General features: G+C 42.2%; 2 protein-coding genes across 4 annotated transcripts in view; one reads left to right on the forward strand and one right to left on the reverse strand.

Moving 5' to 3' along the window:
* The window catches only part of LOC129814095 (dual specificity testis-specific protein kinase 2-like), a 38,756-nt gene extending 20,963 nt beyond the window's left edge, over window positions 1–17,793 (reverse strand). The window contains exons 1-2 of one of the 3 annotated variants that reach the window (XM_055866883.1): window positions 17,771–17,793; window positions 8,500–8,804 (exon numbers count right to left, since the gene is read on the reverse strand). In XM_055866883.1, coding sequence (XP_055722858.1) covers window positions 8,500–8,721 — 222 coding nt within the window. In that variant the 5' untranslated portion in view covers window positions 8,722–8,804; window positions 17,771–17,793. Of the gene's footprint in view, window positions 1–8,499; window positions 8,805–17,130; window positions 17,658–17,770 lie in introns of those variants that run through there. The other 2 variants (XM_055866882.1, XM_055866881.1) reach the window with 2 other exon arrangements.
* A 599-nt stretch (window positions 17,794–18,392) lies between these two features.
* LOC129814099 (transmembrane protein 53-like) lies at window positions 18,393–20,075 on the forward strand. The gene is made up of 3 exons (XM_055866890.1): window positions 18,393–18,582; window positions 18,827–18,930; window positions 19,043–20,075. The coding sequence occupies exons 1-3, from the start codon at window positions 18,528–18,530 to the stop codon at window positions 19,736–19,738; spliced, it is 855 nt and encodes a 284-aa protein (XP_055722865.1). The 5' UTR covers window positions 18,393–18,527; the 3' UTR covers window positions 19,739–20,075.
* The last annotated feature ends 408 nt before the right edge of the window (window positions 20,076–20,483 follow it).

Raw genomic sequence — 20,483 nt, forward strand, 5'->3', positions numbered from 1 at the left:
ATCACGTAGTAACCAAAAGAAAAGTGTAAAATCAAAATATCTTTGAGATTCCTCAAAGTAGCCACCCTTTGCCTTGACAGCTTTGCACACTCTTGGCATTCTCTCAACCAGCTTCAGTCACCTGGAATGCATTTCAATTAACAGGTGTGTCTTGTTAAAAGTTAATTTGTGGAATTTCTTTCTTAATGCGTTTGAGCCAATCAGTTGTGTTGTGACAAGGTAAACAGAAGACAGCCCTATTTGGGAAAAGACCAAGTCCATATTATGGCAACAACAGTCAATCATTATTTTAAGACATGAAGGTCAGTCAATACAGAACATGTCAAGAACTTTGAAAGTTTCTTAAAGTGCAGTCGCAATAACCATCAAGGTCTGATGAAACTGGCTCTCATGAGGACTACCACAGGAAAGACCCAGAATTACCTCTGCTGCAGAGGATAAGTTCATTAGAGTTAACTGCACCTCAGATTGCAGCCCAAATAAATTCTTCAGAGTTCAAGTAACAGACATCTCAACATCAACTGCTCAGGAGGAGGAGACTATGTGAATCAGCCCTTCATGGTCAAATTGCTGCAAAGAAACCAATACTAAAGGACACCAATAAGACGACGAGACTTGCTTGGGCCAAGAAACATGAGCAATGGACATTCGACCAGTGGAAATCTGTCCTTTGGTCTGATGAGTCCAAATTTTTGGTTCCAACTACTGTGTCTTTGTGAGACGCAGAGTAGGTGAACGGATGATCTCCGCATGTGTTGTTCCCACCGTGAAGCATAGAGGAGGAGATGTGATGGTGTGGGGGTGCTTTGCTGGTGACATTGTCAGTGATTTATTTAGAATTCAAGCTACACTTAACTAGCATGGCTACCACAGCATTCTGCAGCGATAAGCCATCCCATCTGGTTTGCACTTAGTGGGACTATCATTTGTTTTTCAACAGGACAATGACCCAACACACCTCCAGGATGTTTAAGGGCTACTTGACCACAGAGAGTGATGGAGTGCTGCTTTAGATGACCTGACCTCCACAGTCCCCCGACCTCAACCCAATTGAGATGGCTTAGGATGAGTTGGACCGCAGAGTGAAGGAAAAGCAGCCAACAAGTGCTCAGCATATGTGGGAACTCCTTCAAGAATGACAAGAATGTGCAAAGCTGTCATCAAGGCAAAGGGTGGCTACTTTGAGGAATCTAAAATATATTCCATGATTCCATGTGTTATTTCATAGTTGTGATGTCTTCACTATTATTCTCCAATATAGAAAATAGTCAAAGTAAAGAAAAACCTTTGAATGAGTAGCTGTGTCCAAACCTTTTACTGGTACTGTATGTATGTATGTATGTTACACTACCGATCAAAAGTTTGGGATCACTTAGAAATGTCCTTGTTTTTGAAAGGAAGCACATTTCTTGTCTATTAAAATAACATCAAATTGATCAGAAATACAGCGTACACATTGTTAATGTTGTAAATGACTATTGTAGCTGGAAATGGCAGATTTTTTTGTGGAATATCTACATAGGCATACAGAGGCCCATTATCAGCAACCATCACTCCTGTAGTCCAATGGCACGTTGTGTTAGCTAATCCAAGTTAATCATTGTAAAAAGGCTAATTGATCAGAAAACCCTTTTGCAATTATGTTAGCACAGCTAAAAACTGTTGTCCTAATTAAAGAAGCAATAAAACTGGCCTTCTTCAGACTAGTTGAGTATCTGGAGCATCAGCGGGGTCGATTACAGACTCAAAATGAAACAAAGCCCTTTCTTCTGAAACTCATAAGTCTATTCTTGTTCTGAGAAATGAAGGCTATTCCATGGAAGAAATTGGCAAGAAACTGAAGATTTCGTACAACTCTCTACTACTCCCTTCACAGAACAGTGCAAGCTGGCTCTAACCAGAATAGAACGAGGAGTGGGAAGCACCAGTGCACAACTGAGCAAGATGACAAGTACATAAGTGTCTAGTTTGAGAAACAGACGCCTCTCAAGTCCTCAACTGGCAGCTTCATTAAATAGTACCCGCAAAACACCAGTCTCAACGTCAACATTGAAGAGGCAATTCTGGGATGCTGGCCTTCTAGGCAGAGTTGCAAAGAAAAAGCAATATCTCAGACTGACCAATAAAAATAAAAGATTAATACGGGCAAAAGAACACAGACACTGAACAGAGGAACTCTGCCTAGAAGCCCAGCATTCCGGAGTCGCCTCTTCACTGTTGACGTTGAGACTGGTGTTTTGCGGGTACTATTTAATGAAGCTGCCAGCTTCATTTCTCTTATCCGTATTTTTTGAAACTGCACTGTCGGTTAGCGGCACATGAGTAAGCATTTCACTGTAAGGTCTACACCGGTTGTATTCGGCGCATGTGACCAATAAAATTGGATTTGATGCTCCAGATACTCAACTAGTCTAAAGGCCAGTTTTATTGCTTCTTTAAAATCAGCACAACAGTTTTCACCTGTGCTAACATAACTGCAAAAGGGTTTTCTAATGATCAATTTGCATGTTAAAATTATAAACTTGGATTAGCTAACACAACGTGCCATTGGAACACAGGAGTGATGGTTACTGATAATGGGCCTCTACGTCTATGTAGATATTCCATCAATATTTATTTTTATTTTTTATTTTTTAAATCAGCCGTTTTCAGTTACAATGGTCATTTACAACACTAACAATGTCTACACTGTATTTCTGATCAATTTGATGTTATTTTAAAAATGGACAAAAACAAAATGTGCTTTCCTTTCAAAAACAAGGACATTTCTAAGTGACCACAAACTTTTGAACGGTAGTGAGTGAGTGAGTGTGTATGTATAAATAAACACACACACGTGGACAACGCTTCAAATTAATGGATTCGGCTATTTCCGTTCACCATTGCTATCAGGTGTATAGAATCGAGCACACAGTCATGCAATCTCCATAGACAAACATTGGCAGTAGAATGGCCTTACTAAAGAGCTTAGTGACTTTCAACGTGGTACAGTCATAGGATGTCACCTTTCCAACAAGTTCATTTGTCAAATTTATACCATGCTAGAGCTGCCCCGGCCAACTAAGTGCTGTTATTGTGAAGTGGAAACATAATCACCCAACATCAATGCCCGACCTCACTAATGCTCGTGGCTGAATGGAAGCAAGTCCCCGCAGCAATGTTCCAACATCGAGTGGAAATCCTTCCCAGAAGAGTGGAGGCTGTTATTGCAGCAAAGGGGGGGACCAACTCCATATTAATACCCATACTTTTGGAATGAGATGTTCAACGAACAGGTGTCCACATACACTACATGACCAAAAGTATCTAATCAATGGAAGTGACAGAATTAAAACAGAATTAAAAGTTAAGGAGAACGATAGGCTACAACGACTAAGCGCCAACAGGCAGAGTACAACTTAATATTCTGAACAGACTTGGTATTTGTAACTGTAGGATGAGAATGTGCTTGCAATTTTAAAAAACATTTTTTTAAAATGCTCTGCAGCCTCAATTAGCCTAGCTAGCTACCATTAGATAGCTTTACTAGCTTCTCCAAGTTTGATGCAGTCAAGACAGGTACTACGTAATCATATTTGATGATAAACAACCTAGCTATGGTAGCTATTAGTCTACTATGGTAGCTAGTAGTCTACTATAGCGATAGTGGCGGCAGGTAGCCTAGTGGTTAGAGCGTTGGCCAGTAACCGAAAGGTTGCTAGATCGAATCCCCAAGCTGACAAGGTAAAAATCTGTCATTCTGCCCCTGAACAAGACCGTTAACCCACTGTTCCTAGGCTGTCATTGTAAAAAATAATTTGTTCTTAACTGACTTGCCTGGTTAAATAAAAAAAATAAAAAAGTCGTCTTGGTTGGTTGCTGTCTCCTTGTCACTCGCTCAATGTATTAGCTAACTGTATTCTGCACCACACACACTGAGGTTTAATAATAGAATGAGGGCTGAGACACAGCTCAGGGTGTGAGATTATATGTTTATGTAATCCTGGTGATGACATACCATAGCTTTTCTGCTAGCCTAGCCTAAATTATTTTTATTTACCTCAAATTTGAAATCCACAATAGAAGCTAGCCAGAAGCTACCCAGAAGCTAGCCAGTTTACTGGCTAACGTTAGTATTCAGCTAACCACGGTTTGTGGTCATCAGCTATCCTTTGCTCGAAAAGCTATCGGCAGTTTTGTACAACGCGACTCAGACCAGAACATACCGGACCTATTTTTCTCTCCATATCCCCGGATTTCAACCACAAGCTCTGGACATTTACACCTGGATCTCGCAGCTAGCTAGCTACTATCCGTGTGACTATTGGTTTACGTCGATCCCGGAGCAAACATCAATTATTCCAGAGCTAGCCAGCTGAAGAGTTCCAACAGCCACTCCTGGGCTACAATCACCTATCCGGACCCGTTTTACTGCCGATGCGGAGCCCCACCGGGCCTTCACGACTGGACTACCGACGTTATCTGCCCGAGGGAGTTATCCAACTGGCCCCTCCATCGCGACGTTACCTGAACGCCCATCTGCGGCCCGCTAATCGTTAGCCGTCTTATCGGCTGCTATCTGACAATTTTTCTTGGGTCACTATAACTATATCTATTTTGCCAACTGGATTGATTCCCCTCTACCACACGGAACCCCACTAATCTACCGTCGGAAACGCACGAGGTGGCTAAAAACAGACCTCCATCCTATGCTAGCTTGCTACCGCTGGCCCGGCTAGCTGTCTGAATCGCCGTTACCCCAACCACCCTCACTACTCACTGGACCCTTATGATCGCTCGACTAAGCATGCCTGTCCTTAACGTCAATATGCCTTGTCCATTGCTGTTCTGGTTAGTGTTTATTGGCTTATTTCACTGGAGAGCCTCTAGCCCTGCTCATTATACCTTATCCAACCTTTCAGTTCCACCACCAACACATGCGATGACATCACCTGGTTTCAATGATGTTTCTAAAGACAATATCTCTCTCATCATCACTCAATACCTAGGTTAACCTCCACTATATTCACATCCTACCATACCTTTGTCTGTACATTATACCTTGAAGCTATTTTATCGCCCCCAGAAACCTCCTTTTACTCTCGGTTCCGGACGTTCTAGACGACCAATTCTCATAGCTTTTAGCCGTACCCTTATCCTACTCCTCCTCTGTTCCTCTGGTGATGTGGAGGTGAATCCAGGCCCTGCAGTGCCTATCTCCACTCCTATTTCCCAGGCGCTCTCTTTTGATGACTTCTGTAACCGTAATAGCCTTGGTTTCATGCATGTTAACATTAGAAGCCTCCTCCCTAAGTTTGTTTTATTCACTGCTTTAGCACACTCTGCCAACCCGGATGTTCTAGCCGTGTCTGAATCCTGGCTTAGGAAGACCAAATTTCACCAAAGACCACCAATTTCTGAAATCTCCATTCCTAACTACAACATTTTCAGACAAGATAGAACAGCCAAAGGGGGCGGTGTTGCAGTCTACTGCAAAGATAGCCTGCAGAATTGCACACTCTGCCAACCCGGATGTTCTAGCCGTGTCTGAATCCTGGCTTAGGAAGACCAAATTTCACCAAAGACCACCGATTTCTGAAATCTCCATTCCTAACTACAACATTTTCAGACAAGATAGAACAGCCAAAGGGGGCGGTGTTGCAGTCTACTGCAAAGATAGCCTGCAGAATTCTGTCCTACTATCCAGGTCTATACCCAAGCAAATTGAACCTATACTTTTAAAAATCCACCTCTAACAACAAGTCTCTCACCGTTGCCGCCTGCTATAGACCACCGTCTGCCCCCAGCTGTGCTCTGGACACCATATGTGAACTGATTGCCCCCCATCTATCTTCAGAGCTCGTGCTGCTAGGCGACCTAAACTGGAACATGCTTCACACCCCAGCCATCCTACAATCTAAGCTTGATGCCCTCAATGTCACAAATTATCAATGAACCTACCAGGTACCACCCCAAAGCCGTAAACACAGGCACCCTCATAGATATCATCTTAACCAACTTGCCCTCTAAATACACCTCTGCTGTTTTCAACCAAGATCTCAGCGATCACTGCCTCATTGCCTGCATCCGTAATGGGTCAGCGGTCAAACGACCTCCACTCATCACTGTCAAACGCTCCCTGAAACACTTCAGCGAGCAGGCCTTTCTAATCAACCTGGCCGGGGTATCCTGGAAGGATATTGATCTCATCCTGTCAGTAGAGGATGCCTGGTTATTTATTTTTTTAAATGCCTTCCTCATCATCTTAAATAAGCATGCCCCATTCAAGAAATTTAGAACCAGGAACAGATATAGCCCTTGGTTCTCTCCAGACCTAACTGCCCTTAACCAACACAAAAACATCCTATGGCGTTCTGCATTAGCATCGAACAGCCCCCGTGATATGCAACTTTTCAGGGAAGCTAGAAACCCACCATACCTTCTCCGCTATGCAATCTGGTTTCAGAGCTGGTCATGGGTGCACCTCAGCCATGCTCAAGGTCCTAAACGATATCGATAAGAAACAATACTGTGGTGGTCTAGAGCACTGCATCGCAGTGCTAGCTGCGCCACCAGAGTCTCTGGGTTCGCGCCCAGGCTCTGTCGCAGCCGGCCGCGACCGGGAGGTCCGTGGGGCGAGGCACAATTGGCTTAGCGTCGTCCGGGTTAGGGAGGGTTTGGCCGGTAGGGATATCCTTGTCTCATCGCGCTCCAGCGACTCCTGTGGCAGGCCGGGCGCAGTGCGCGCTAACCGAGGGGGGCGGGTGCACGGTGTTTCCTCCGACACATTGGTGCGGCTGGCTTCCGGGTTGGAGGCGCGCTGTGTTAAGAAGCAGTGCGGCTTGGTTGGGTTGTGCTTCGGAGGACGCATGGCTTTAGACCTTCGTCTCTCCCGAGCCCGTACGGGAGTTGTAGCGATGAGACAAGATAGTAATTACTAGCGATTGGATACCACGAAAATTGGGGAGAAAAGGGGATAAAAAAAACAAACAAAAAAAAACAATTCTGTGCAGCCGTATTCATTGACCTGGCCAAGGCTTTCGACTCTGTCAATCACCACATCGGCAGACTCAATAGCCTTGGTTTCTCAAATGATTGCCTCGCCTGGTTCACCAACTACTTCTCTGATCGAGTTCAGTGTGTCAAATCGGAGGGCCTGTTGTCCGGGCCTCTGGCAGTCTCTATGGGGGTGTCACAGGGTTCAATTCTTGGACCGACTCTCTTCTCTGTATACATCAATGTCGCTCTTGCTGCTGGTGAGTCTCTGATCCACCTCTCCATTCTGTATACTTCTGGCCCTTCTCTTGACACTGTGTTAACAACCCTCCAGGCGAGCTTTAATGCCATACAGCTCTCCTTCCGTGGCCTCCAATTGCTCTTAAATACAAGTAAAACTAAATGCATGCTCTTCAACCAATCGCTGCCCACCTGCCCGCCCATCCAACATCACTACTCTGGACGGTTCTGACTTACAATATGTGGACAACTACAAATACCTAGGTGTCTGGTTAGACTGTAAACTCTCCTTCCAGACTCACATAAAACATCTCCAATCCCAAAGTTAAATCTAGAATTGGCTTCCTATTCCGCAACAAAGCATCCTTCACTCATGCTGCCAAACATACCCTTGTAAAACTGACCATCCTACCGGTCCTCGACTTCGTCGATGTCATTTACAAAATAGCCTCCAATACCCTACTCAAGAAATTAGATGCAGTTTATCACAGTGCCATCCGTTTAGTCACCAAAGCCCCATATACTACCCACCACTGCGACCTGTACGCTCTCATTGGCTGGCCCTCGCTTCATACTCGTCGCCAAACCCACTGGCTCCAAGGTAGGTAAAGTCCCCCCTTAGCTCGCTGGTCACCATAGCAGCACCCACCTCTAGCATGCGCTCCAGCAGGTATATCTCTCTGGTCACCCCCAAAACCAATTCTTCCTTTGGCCGCCTCTCCTTCCAGTTCTCTGCTGCCAATGACTGGAATGAACTACAAAAATCTCTGAAACACTTATCTCCCTCACTAGCTTTAAGCACCAGCTGTCAGAGCAGCTCACAGATTACTGCACATAGCCCATCTATAATTTAGCCCAAACTACCTCCCACCTACTGTATTTATTTATTTTGCACCCCATTATTTATATCTCTACTTTGCACATTCTTCCACTGCAAATCTACCATTCCAGTGTTTTACTTGCTATATTGTATTTACTTCGCCACCATGGCCTTTTTTTTGTTGCCTTTACCTCCCTTATCTCACCTCATTTGCTCACATTGTATATAGACTTATTTTTCTACTGTATGTTTGTTTTACTCCATGTGTAACTCTGTTGTGTGTTGAACTGCTTTGCTTTATCTTGGCCAGGTCACAATTGTAAATTAGAACTTGTTCTAAACTTGCCTACCTGGTTAAATAAAAGGTGAAATAAAAGTCCTCACACAATCTACTATTTACCTACCAGTACCACCTACCTACCATAAAACTCTTGCATTTCAGGTCAATCATAACATAAACCCACCTTGTAGACCTCTGAGAAGAAGCCGGAGCCAATCCACTCGCAGATGAAGTCATCAAGGCGCGTCAGGCAGGAGAAAGCACTGATGAGGGCGCGGTACGACGAGGGGCACACTCTTCCCACCTGAGACAGGGCCCACTCCCCTCCACCATCCAGGTCATCGAGCCGGTCTGGCCTCATGGAGGGGAAGCCGGCAATGGAGTTGCGCTTGTTCCGATCCATCATTGTCTCTTCACTGGTAACTCTGTGGGGGACTTCTCCATGAAGGTTTCACATTTTCCATAACTGCTTGGCAACCCTTTACAGCCCTAAGAGGAAGGAAACACCAAAATCCATTCTCAGCAGGCAGACTGAAAAAATTGTGTTTTGGTGCCAGCTAATAATATTTGTACTTTCCTGTAGTTTAGAATGTACAGTACAAGCTTATGGTTCACAGAACACAAATAACAAGCCAGAAAACACTGATGTTTCAGCTAGTATCTGTATGGAAAATATGGCGTTTTATGCACCCCTGAAGTATAATAAATCAGTGTGTGTGTTTTTCTTTATATCCCCATTCTGTTCATTTAAACAGAACACAGTTGTGTTATCATGAGGGGGATAATAAGCCTCATCTATTTTATTACAATCCTCTGACATTTCCTCCAACTTTTTTCAAATACTAAGACAAAAGCATTACTTCACACAAGATCAATCTACTTAGACACACATGACAGGGGTCCTAACCCGCCTCTGGTCTGACAAGCCTACAAATAATGGCTCTAATAGGGATGGATTGTCCAATTATATGAGATTAAGCCAAGATAAAGCCTAAGTCCAAGACTGGGATCCAAAACGAACAAGGGAGCATGTACAGGAACACAAGGAGACATAATAACCCCATAGTAATGACCATAGGAAGCAGTCCTTTGATTTAAATGATGACTGAGTGAGGGCGAGGATGACCTTTCACATGGCACTAGTACTTTGAAGCATCCAGCATTTGTTAAGGACCCCCGATTTCCCCAGCATGCACAGGTCTATTGAGCTTACTCGATGGGCTGGTTGTAAGTAGGCGATGTCTGGATTATTCTGCTGTCCTCCCCTTTCCTTGAGTTAGAGACTAGAGAGAAGCTATTAAAAACTGTGGGAGAAGAATGCTATTCTTAATTCAACCTTGTGTGATTCCCATCCCCCATCCAATCCCAAATGAAAACTGAAATCAAATCATCCAAAGTTACTGGACTAGTTCTGGGATATTTTTGCTGCTACAGCCGTACCCTTAAAAGGATGTTATCCTCCTCCATTACTAAAGGCATTTTTTGCCATTTTGCAAGTGTATGACAATGATCAGACTCGGTGTGCCAAGAATGTTTAAAGTTGCTATTTTAGTAAATCTGCTTTTCAGAAGCAGAACGAATGTACAATATATGAGGGCTGTTTTTCATTTCAATTGCTGCTAGGCCTAGTCGTCTGGGTTCACAAGAACAAGTCATAAATGTCACTAAAATTATAAAATGTCCCTTCATTCAAAGCAGAAACACTTAAGTGTCATATCCATCCTCCCACAGCAATAATGCAGATAGTGAATTCATGACTTCTCCAGTCTGAACCCGTACTTCCCTCACTCCCTCCCTAGCATCTCAGCAGCAACCTACATTTTGTAGCTGGTGAGAAAACAACTACAGTGCCTTCAGAACGTATCCACACCCCTGGACTTTTTGCACATTTTGCTGTGTTACAGCTTGAATTTGAAATGGATGACATTTAGATTTGTCACTGGCCTATACACAATACCCCATAATGTCAAAGCGGAATTGTTTTGTTTTTTTGAGAGAAAAAAAGTAAAATGAAAATCTGAAATGTCTTGAGTCAATAAGTATTCAACCCCTTTGTTATGGTAAGCCTAAATAAGTTCAGGAGTAAAAATGTGCATAACAAGTCACATAAGGGTATAACATGATTTTTGAATGACTACCTCATCTCTGTACCCCACATACAATTATCTTTCTGTGAGGTCCCTCAGTCAAGCAGTGAATTTCAAAACACAGATTCAACCACAAAGACCAAGGAGATTTTCCAATACCTCGCAAAGAAGGGCACCTATTGGTAGAAGGGTAAAAAAAAAAAAAAACTGACATTGAATATCCCTTTGAGCACGGGGAAGTCATTAATTACACTTTGGATGGTGTATCAAAAACACCCAGTCACTACAAAGACACAGGCGTCCTTGCTAACGCAGTCGCCAGAGAGGAAGGAAACCGCTCAGGGATTTTACCATGAGGCCAATGATGTAACAGTTACAGAGTTCAGTGGCTGTGAAAGGAGAAAACAGGATGGATCAACAACGTTGTAGTTACTCCACAATACTAACCAAATTGACGGAGTGAAAAGAAGGAATCCTGTTCAGAATAAGGCAAATGATGCACAATCCAGGTGTGGAAAGGTCTTAGAGACTTACCCAGAAAGACTAACAGTTGTAATCGCTGCCAAAGGTGCTTCTACAAAGAATTGATTCAGGGGTGTGAATACTTATGTAAATTAGACTGCTGTATTTAATTTTCAATACATTTGCAAAAATGTCTAAAGACATTTTCACTTTGTCATTATGGGGTATTGAGTGTAGATGGGTGAGATTCTCTTTTCTCAATTGAATCCATTTTGAATTCAAGCTGTAACACATTGTGGAATAAGTCAAGGGGTATGAATACTTTGTGAAGGCACTGTAGGCTTGTGTGGACATAATGCATTTTTCCAAAGTGATAAATCAGTCTCAATGATAATGAACTGGAGGAAGTAGAGGGATTTTACAGTGGGGCACTAATTACAAAATTACAGATGGGGGCAATTCCACGGTAACGGATTTAAACTTTGAATCAGTTTTTCAATTTAAAATGTATGCCAAAAAACCCCCATTAATTTCAAAGTTTAACAAATCATACAACTCCATGCACAAGGACTACATAATGATGTCCACTGAAAGAAATATACACGAAACCTAATTTTGTGGATGAACGGTGTAGTGTGGTCACAATACCAGTATCACAATACTAGGAAGAAAGGAAGCAAAACACGAAGCGGAAAATCTGGTATCGCAGTGGTCCTTTGTAACTCGGTGGAGCATGGCGCTTGTAACGACAGGATAGTGGGTTTGATTCCCGGGACCACCCATATGTAACATGTATGCACGCATGATTGGATGAAAGTGTCTGCTAAATGGCATTTATTATCGCAAGACTGGTATCATGATAACACTAGAACTTTGCAGATACAAACTTTGGTAACATTACAGTAACACCTCCCTTTTATTGAGAAGGGTGCAACCTCTCAGAGCAGTCATCCCTCACGGTCTCTATGATGTCACCTACTGAGATGTCATCGCTCAATGCATCTCTCAGGAAAAGTGGGGGAGTCGAAAGGAATCATATGGAGAAGTGAGGGTTTTGAAAGGTACCACTCAAGACATTGTTTGGGTTATTGAATGTCAGTCATGGCCTGCAGAGTTGACAGTAAGAAATTTCAGTTAAGCAAAAAAAAATGTGTCTATTCACTCACTGTGAGCTGTGTCTTTGAACGTTACCTACCGGTAGCAATGTATGTAAGGTTAAGTATATTGTAAATGTTAGCTAACGTTAGCTACCTTAAATCATTTAAAAAAAATGTAAGTTATTATTGAATATTTGAAATAACAATCATTGAAATATCAAGTCATGGTGGTTCTAGTAATTACGGAATTCCAGCGCTCCTGCTGTTAAGACTTTTTGAAAACCCCAGTTCTCCTTATATGGTTCCATTCGACACCCCCACTTTTCTTGAGATGCACTGAGCGATGACATATCAGTAGGTGGAAGCATAGAGACCCTGTGGATGACTGCCCTGAGAGACCAGGTCGCAGCTGGACCCTATTGCTTTTACGCTACCACATTTTCCAAAAACGCTTACATTTGCTACGAATTAAGATTAAAATACGCTACATCACCAAAAGTATGTGGACACCCCATTCAAATGAGTGGATTCGGCTATTTCAACCACACGTCGCACAAAGCCCTGACCTCAAAACCATCAAACACCTTCAGGATGAATTGGTACACCAACTGTGAGCCAGACCTAATCACCCAACATCAGTGCCTGACCTCACTAATGCTTGTGGCTTAATGGAAGCAAGTCCACACTGCAATGTTCCAACATCTAGTGGAAATCCTTCCCAGAAGAGTGGAGGCTGTAATAGTAGCAAAAGGGGGGGGACCAACTCCATATTAAAACCCATGATTTTGGAATGAGATAGTCGACGAGCAGGTGTCCACATACTTTTGGCCGTGTAGTGTACGTCTGCAGAAAGAATGGGATGCCAGCTATGACATGGCACCTTGATTTAAAAATATATATATATATTTTGGTTATTGAACTACAGTAAGTGAAGTGGATTTACACCCGGTAACAGAATTACATCATGTTTACCTGATCTATACTACACAGATATGCATAATTATGGATATGAATGTCATTCTCCTCATGTTTTACAAGTTTGGGCATCACAGTAGAGTACAGTGCAGTACAATACAGCAAAGCAGAGGTCAGTACAGTATATTTCAGTACAATATACTGTACTCTACTACTGCATTGTACTCTGCTTTACTGACTGTACTCTACTGTGCTATCCAAACTTGTGAAACATACTTCTATAATAGGTTCAGATTTGGTCCAGTCCGGTCCGTCTGTGGACGCTAACGTCAAGGCCAGGGTGGACCAAACAAATTTCAACTACATGTTAACATCCATGGACGTCCGGTTCTCAGTGGGTGAGGATGCTGGTTACAGTAAATGGAAAGAGAGGGGGCTCATGGGTAGGTGTCAGTAAGAGCTGTGAGAGTTGACATTAAATGGAAAGAGAGAGGTAGAGGGAGGGGTTGTCCAGACTCCGACTGTGTGCAGTGAATCTTAGTTTGACCACCAGACAATAGAAAGACAAAGAAAACAGTAATGAGCTGAACATCACAGTATGCCAGTGGAAGGGAGGACAGTAGCAGGTGACCCAACTGTGGTTTGTGACTGATTTCCCATTGTAGCCAATTCAGTTGCAGTAATTCCGTTACTGATGTTTTGGTAATTCTGTTACCAATTTGTTTTAAAATCACTTAATTTATAAACAAAATTGATATCAGTAAAATCACTATAACTAAATTGTCAGGTCTACCATTACTTATTACTTCTGTGAACATTTATTATCCTCCCTCCACATCAGGGAGAGAAATAATTAAAGATCTTAAAGATGTGTGTGCTTTTGGTAATGGAATTATAAGGCACAAGACAATATATATATATATTTTCTTAACTTACAGAAGGTAAACAATTTCTCCTATTCAGACCCCTCAACTTCTTCCACATTTTGTTACGTTACAGCTTCATTCAAAACATTTTTTTAAAACATCCTCAATCTACACACAATACCCTATAATGACAAAGCAAAAACAGGTTTAGAATTTTTTGCACATTTGTAAAAAAACAACAAAAAGACACTAATATCACATTTACATAAGTATTTAGAGCCTTTACTCAGTACTTTGTTGAAGCACCTTTGGCAGCGATTACAGTTTTCTTGGGTATGACGCGACAAGCTTGGCACACCTGTATTTGGGGAGTTTCTCACATTCTTCTCTGCAGATTTTCTCAAGCTCTGTCAGGTTGGATGGGGAGCCTCACTGCACAGCTATTTTCAGGTCTCTCCAGAGATGTTCGATCAGGTTCAAGTCCGGCCACAAAGACATTGAGACTTGTCCTCAACCCACTTGTGCGTTGTCTTAGCTTTGTGCTTAGGGTCATTGTCCCGTTGGAAGGAGAACCTTTGCCCCAATCTGAGGTCCTGAACAGGTTTTCTTCAAGGATCTCTCTGTACTTTGCTCAGTTCATCTTTCCCTCGATCCTGACTAGTCTCCCAGTCCATGCCGCTGAAAAACATCCCCATAGCAGGATGCTGCCACCACCATGCTTCACGGTAAGGATAGTGCCAGGTTGTCTCCAGACATGACGCTTAGCATTCAGGCCAAATAGTTCAATCTTGGTTTCATCAGACCAGAGATCCAAGTGGGCTGTAATGTGCCTTTTACTGAGGAGTGGCTTCTGTCCAGCCACTCTACCATAAATGACTGATTGGCGTAGTGCTGCAGAGATGGTTGTCCTTCTGGGAAGTTCACCCATCTCCACAGAGGAACTCTAGAGCTCTGTCAGAGTGACAATCAGGTTGTTGGTCACCTTTCCCCCGATTGCTCAGCTTGGTCAGGCGGCAAGCTCTAGGAAGAGTCTTGGTGGTTCCAAACTTCTTCCATTTAAGAATGATGGAGACCACTGTGTTCTTGGGGACCTTCAAATGCTGCAGAAATGTTTTGGTACCCTTCCCCAGATCTGTGCCTCGAAACAATCCTGTCTTGGAGCTTTACGGACTTTTCCTTTGACCTCATGGCTTGGACCTTATATAGACAAGTGTGTGTCATTCCAAAGCACGTCCAATCAATTGAATTTACCACAGGTGGACTCCAATCAAGTTGTAGAAACATCTCAATGATTATCAATGGAAACAGGATGGGCCTGAGCTCAATTTCGAGTCTCATATCAAATGGTCTGAATACTTATAAGATAAACATTTCTAAAACCCTGTTTTCGCTTTGTCATTTTGGGGTATTGTGTGTAGATTGATTAGTATTATATTTTTTATTCATTTTACAGTAAGGCTGTAATGTAATAAAATGCAGAAAAGGGGAAGGGGTCTGAATACTTTGCGAATGTATTGGAAGTGTTGATATTAGTTGGCAGGGACTATGTCAAGATTGTGTTTTGATGAATACCTTTTCAGACTCTTTCTGGTAGATTCTTGCTAAGACCCCTTTTTCATCTGTTAATCCAGAAATCAAAGCCTTCATTTCCCAGAAATATAGACTAAGCTTCCATTTGACACCCAATTTGATATATGGTCCGATGAACGTCACGTTTGCATTCATGGGTCCTTTTCAATGGAAATGCCCATGGGACATCAGGGCTTGACTTGCCCGGGAGGTTTTGAAAACCCTCCTGGCCAGTTGCTCATCCCTGTCAGTGGCCTGCTTGGACAAAATATTGTAATAATGCTATTAAAAAAATCTAGGCTACATAAACTGGTAAAAAGAAAGATTCATTCCTGAAGCTGTTAGTTCGTCATGTCGATGATTTATCACACGCGCGCCGCACAAATATAGCCTAATTTGAGATTGCAGCAACTCGATAGGACACCAATAGCGGTAGGAAAGATGTTCCAAGTTATGATATATACTAGTAAATGCTAAGGCAATAATCAAGAATGGGTATGCAAACCAGCTATAAAAAGTTCAGTCTTAGTTGATGGTTGAATATTTGCTATGCGCAATTCACTCATCATGGAATAGCCTAACTTGACATTTCCTCAAGGATATTTGGTCCTTAAAGCCCTTGAAGTTATGGTAGCTGATTTAGAAGTTCTACTGCTCAAAATAATTATTCTGCGATTTAATTTCTGATAAATGTTTGTGAGATGCAGCAGCTTTCATTTGTTTCGGATGTTGCGCTAGTCTGTTGCGGTAAAACAGGCATTATTCTCTAAGTGTTAATGCAGATGTTTTTTTATATTGGCTATTACAACAATTAGATATAAAATGTAGTTCCATGAAAATGAAAATTAAGTGCATGAAAAGGTATTTGAAAGACCTTGAATGTGTATGCTTGCTCAGCCCAAATGAAAGAAAATAACCTGCAATTGAAATTATGCGCGCATCATTTGCTTCCCTGACAGATCCTGACCTGGACAGTCTTTTGTAAATTTTATTTGGGCCAGTAGCTTTCGGTTGGCACTTGTCCGGTGTGCCATTGGCATCTTTACCTGAATGTCAAGCCCTGGACATTCCTGTGGTCGCCTGACACCAAGTATTTGTGCTCTATCCAGCTGTTCAAATGTGCTACAATAAAATATGTTTATTGTTAAATCGCCAACTGGAGGGTCATCTGGTTATGATGAAACGCAAGATCAAAAATCCCCATGAAAAAGAGGGATGATCAGAGAGTGTTTGAGGGTAAAACATTTATTTAGGTTTCTATTCTGTTGTGAAATAGTCAATGGATTCTATTCACATTTTATTATCGCTATCAGAGCCCAGTCAGTTGTAAAGGATGGGTATCCGAGGCAGCAACAGCATACCTGACATTCCTGCGATTTTAAATAATGACCCAGTCTTGTTCATAGGGGAGGGAACAGTTTTATAACCTACAATATGAGCTCGGATACAATACGCTAATCAAATACCTGGCCAGTATTATTTGAACACTTGCCGTTTGATTAGTTCAGTGCAATACTCCATTATAAACAAGGAGTTACTGCAATAGCTACAATGTTGAAACAATTTAATTAAGTAACTTTGTTGTTACTGGTAGCTAGCTACTACTTGCAACAAATGTTGGTCTGTTTACCCCACGCGGTTCACTTTCCATGAAAACGTTAGTTAGCTTATTTTAGCCTGCTAAGCTAGCTGGCCAACTAGCTCACGTTAACGTTAGTTACTAAACGGACACATACTGAGTGACAGGCTTCATCCGCTAACGTTAACGTTACCTAGCTAGCAAACTTCGCATGCTGGCAGAGCTAGCCAGAGTTCTTACCTTGTTGTTTGTCATGAAGATGATGAGATGTTGGACTCTTCAACAACAACTTGATGAAATGACAAGCTAAACTCAGTTACTTCCATCTCATTGCAATAGTTTGCAGGCTAGTCGGTCTACTCACCATGCACGAGCTAGTAGCGACAAGCTGGCTAACTTGCTTGTAGTTAGCTGGTCTCGCTAACGTTAGTTTAGTTTGTCAACAAGAGATGAGGAGAAGCTAGTTAACGGTAGCCACTCCACTTTGCTAACAAACGAGAAGTTACTCTAACTACACTTATTATAGCTTACCTCAAATCGAAATGTGAACTCGCAGTACACCTTATGTGGCATTTATTTTCTCATTAAAACACAATCGCAGTGGTTAAAGACATCTCAGTCGTTTGACAGCTCTGCTACGCAGTGTTGACTGGCTCCCCTAAGAGCCAATTTATGCTTGATCCGAAAATGTGGTCGGAGGCCATATGGATGGTGTGACGCAATTTTGCGGAGCACCCAGAGACACGCAGAGGCACATATTGAGCTCTGTGCCGCATCGCTGTGCGCCTCTTAGATTTTTTAACAATGTGGAGGGCTCCGCATTGACATGATTGGTTGACGGTAGGTGAAGACGGGAGGTCCTGTATAAACATAAACTCACTTTCTTGACAACTTCCTTCACAACAGCTCTGCGAAGCACAAGAAGTATGAATGGCCATATCACCGTAACGCTGCACGGTCAATGCAGACAGCAGATTGACCATGCACCGCCTTTAACACTCCCACTAAACTGCGATCCCCTTTTTCACGTCCAGATTGACAGCTGAGGCTTCCATTCAGGGACAAGAATGCGACACAATAATGTTTTTGTTGGGGTGTGTGTAATGTACAATATTTGACTGTGTTAACTCGAATGTTGATGGTAGTTTGAACGTATATAATCATTTCACCAGCTGTGAATAATAATTTCCCTCTACTATGCATGGACTCTAATAGTCTACAGTTATTTCACATTTCACACTACCACAACACTCATCACATAATATGGTACAGGGTACACCTCTAAATATATTGTGGGTCGTTACAATATTTTGTTCAAACGAAATAAATTACAAAAGTGTTATTCAACAGATTGCATAATGTTGTCAAATAACTCCCATGTTATTCTGAGTGAAATATTCGATTCGTTTTCTACTGTAGAAAACTCAAATATGGACATTGGCCGTCATCTCGTGGAGGAACATGGAACTGAATGTATAGTGAAGGGAAAACGAACCAATCAGAAACAATGAACGAACAAATCTTGACTTCCGTAGCGACTAGCGAACCTGCGAAAACGTTGAGGTTCAGCGCATCAGCCAAATGAATCGTATAGCAAAAGGGCTCATTGTTCTATCTGTAATATAATCGGCTACAGAATGGAAGATGATGGCATGGACTATAACATTGTATTTCCAGATGCATTGATCTCGGGTGAGCACTTTATCTAGCCTTGCTTAGGCTAGCTAACAACACTAATCTAGCTAACGTTAGCTGTCAGACAGACCCATGAGCTATTTAGACAACGTTAACGTGGGCACTAGCAGGTTTGTCTATAATTCAATTATAGCTGAATTGGACTGACTCAAAGACTGCTTGCTAGCTAGCTAAATTTGTTTTCCTGGTTATGCAGTTAGTTTACTTAACAGATAACTGATTTGTTTTCCTCTCCTTTTAGAAAGACACTGGCACGGAACAAAGGAACCAGTTGTCATACTGCTGGGATGGGCTGGTTGCAGAGACAAACATCTTGCCAAGTACAGCTCCATTTATAACGAACAGGTTGGCGTAAAAACTATTATTGTGGTGGTAAATGTCTCCTGTCATTTCAATAAATTATTATTCTACTTCATTATTCATGTGTGACTTACCTTTCCCCCTCTCTTTGTTCCAGGGTTGTGTCACTATTTGCTATACTGCGCCCTTGAAGACAGTATTCGTCTCTGAATCATTTGGCTACAAGGAGTTGAGTAACACTGCCCACAAACTACTTGAGATACTCTATGATTACGAGGTGGAAAACAGCCCTATATTTTTCCATGTGTTCAGCAACGGGGGATTTATGCTGTACCGCTACATTGTTGAGCTCTTGCACAGTCATAAACAGTTCAGTACCCTATGTATAGTTGGGACTGTGGTGGACAGTGCCCCAGGCAGTGGAAATGTGAGGGGGGCATTACGGGCTCTTACAGCCACTCTGGGACCCAAAATCAATGTGATGTTGAGGTGTGTGCTCTTGGCACTGTTTGCTGTAACTGTTTTCCTGCTTAGGGTGGTTCTGTACCCCATAACCAAGTACATCCACAAGAACCACTATGATGCCATCCGGGAGCGCCCTCCTACCTGGCCCCAGCTGTACCTGTACTCCAGAGCTGATCGAGTGATTCGGTACAGTGATGTTGAGCTCATGGTCAAGACGCTAAAGGAGAAAGGGGTGTCTGTAGAAAGTTATGACTTCAAAACCCCTGCCCACGTGAGCCATTTCCGTGACTTTCCAGAGGAGTACTCCAAGAGATGCCTGGATTTCCTGACCAACTGCATGAAGGATTCAACAGCGCAAATAAAAAAGCGACACTTGATCCAGCATTGAAAGCACACTACTTTAATGTTTCTCAAAAGTCTATGGCACTTATGTTTTTGTGATTCTACTGTAATGTTACACATGTATAAATCTGTACTTGGAAATCTGCACCTCCACTGAACATCTTATTTCAAATGCTTAAGTTTTAAGAGTTGAAGACAATTAAGCAAAATTAGACAGGTGATAACCAAAGTGCCAGTGCTGTGAATTTTGATTGGTACTGTTTGTGAATCTTTAATCCAGTGGTTGATATTTCAAAAGAATGTGATTGACTAAGAATGTATGTACTTACTAAACACGTGTTTAACTATTGTGCCTTCTATAAATTAAAGAAGCGTTATGTCAACATTTGCCTTTCTTTTGGTCTACTTGTTTGAAAATGCGGAACCTTAGATTACTCTGGAAGATTAACTATTACAGTTAGCAATGGTCGTTACATGAATTAGGTTTCTTGTGAAATTATCGGGTTGAACACATGATTACAATTCAATAACATTTCACAGTTGTAGTAAAGCAGTTCAGCATTCTTATTGACTATACTGTAAATATTGCATCACACAAAAGGTCATTTAAAAAAATATTCTTTCTGATGTGATGACCTGTATGATGCTGCGATTGGGGAAGGACCCCTTTCACTCAACCTAGCACTGCAGATTGTGCATGGCTACCTTTGGCCTTGTCTAAACTCAGCCTTTGCCTCGCCAGACATCAGTGATAGTTTGAAAAGCAGTGCTCTAAGTTGGTCAGGTAGAGA

Source organism: Salvelinus fontinalis, chromosome 17 (genome assembly GCF_029448725.1).
Source record: "Salvelinus fontinalis isolate EN_2023a chromosome 17, ASM2944872v1, whole genome shotgun sequence".
Taxonomy (NCBI): Eukaryota; Metazoa; Chordata; class Actinopteri; order Salmoniformes; family Salmonidae; genus Salvelinus; species Salvelinus fontinalis.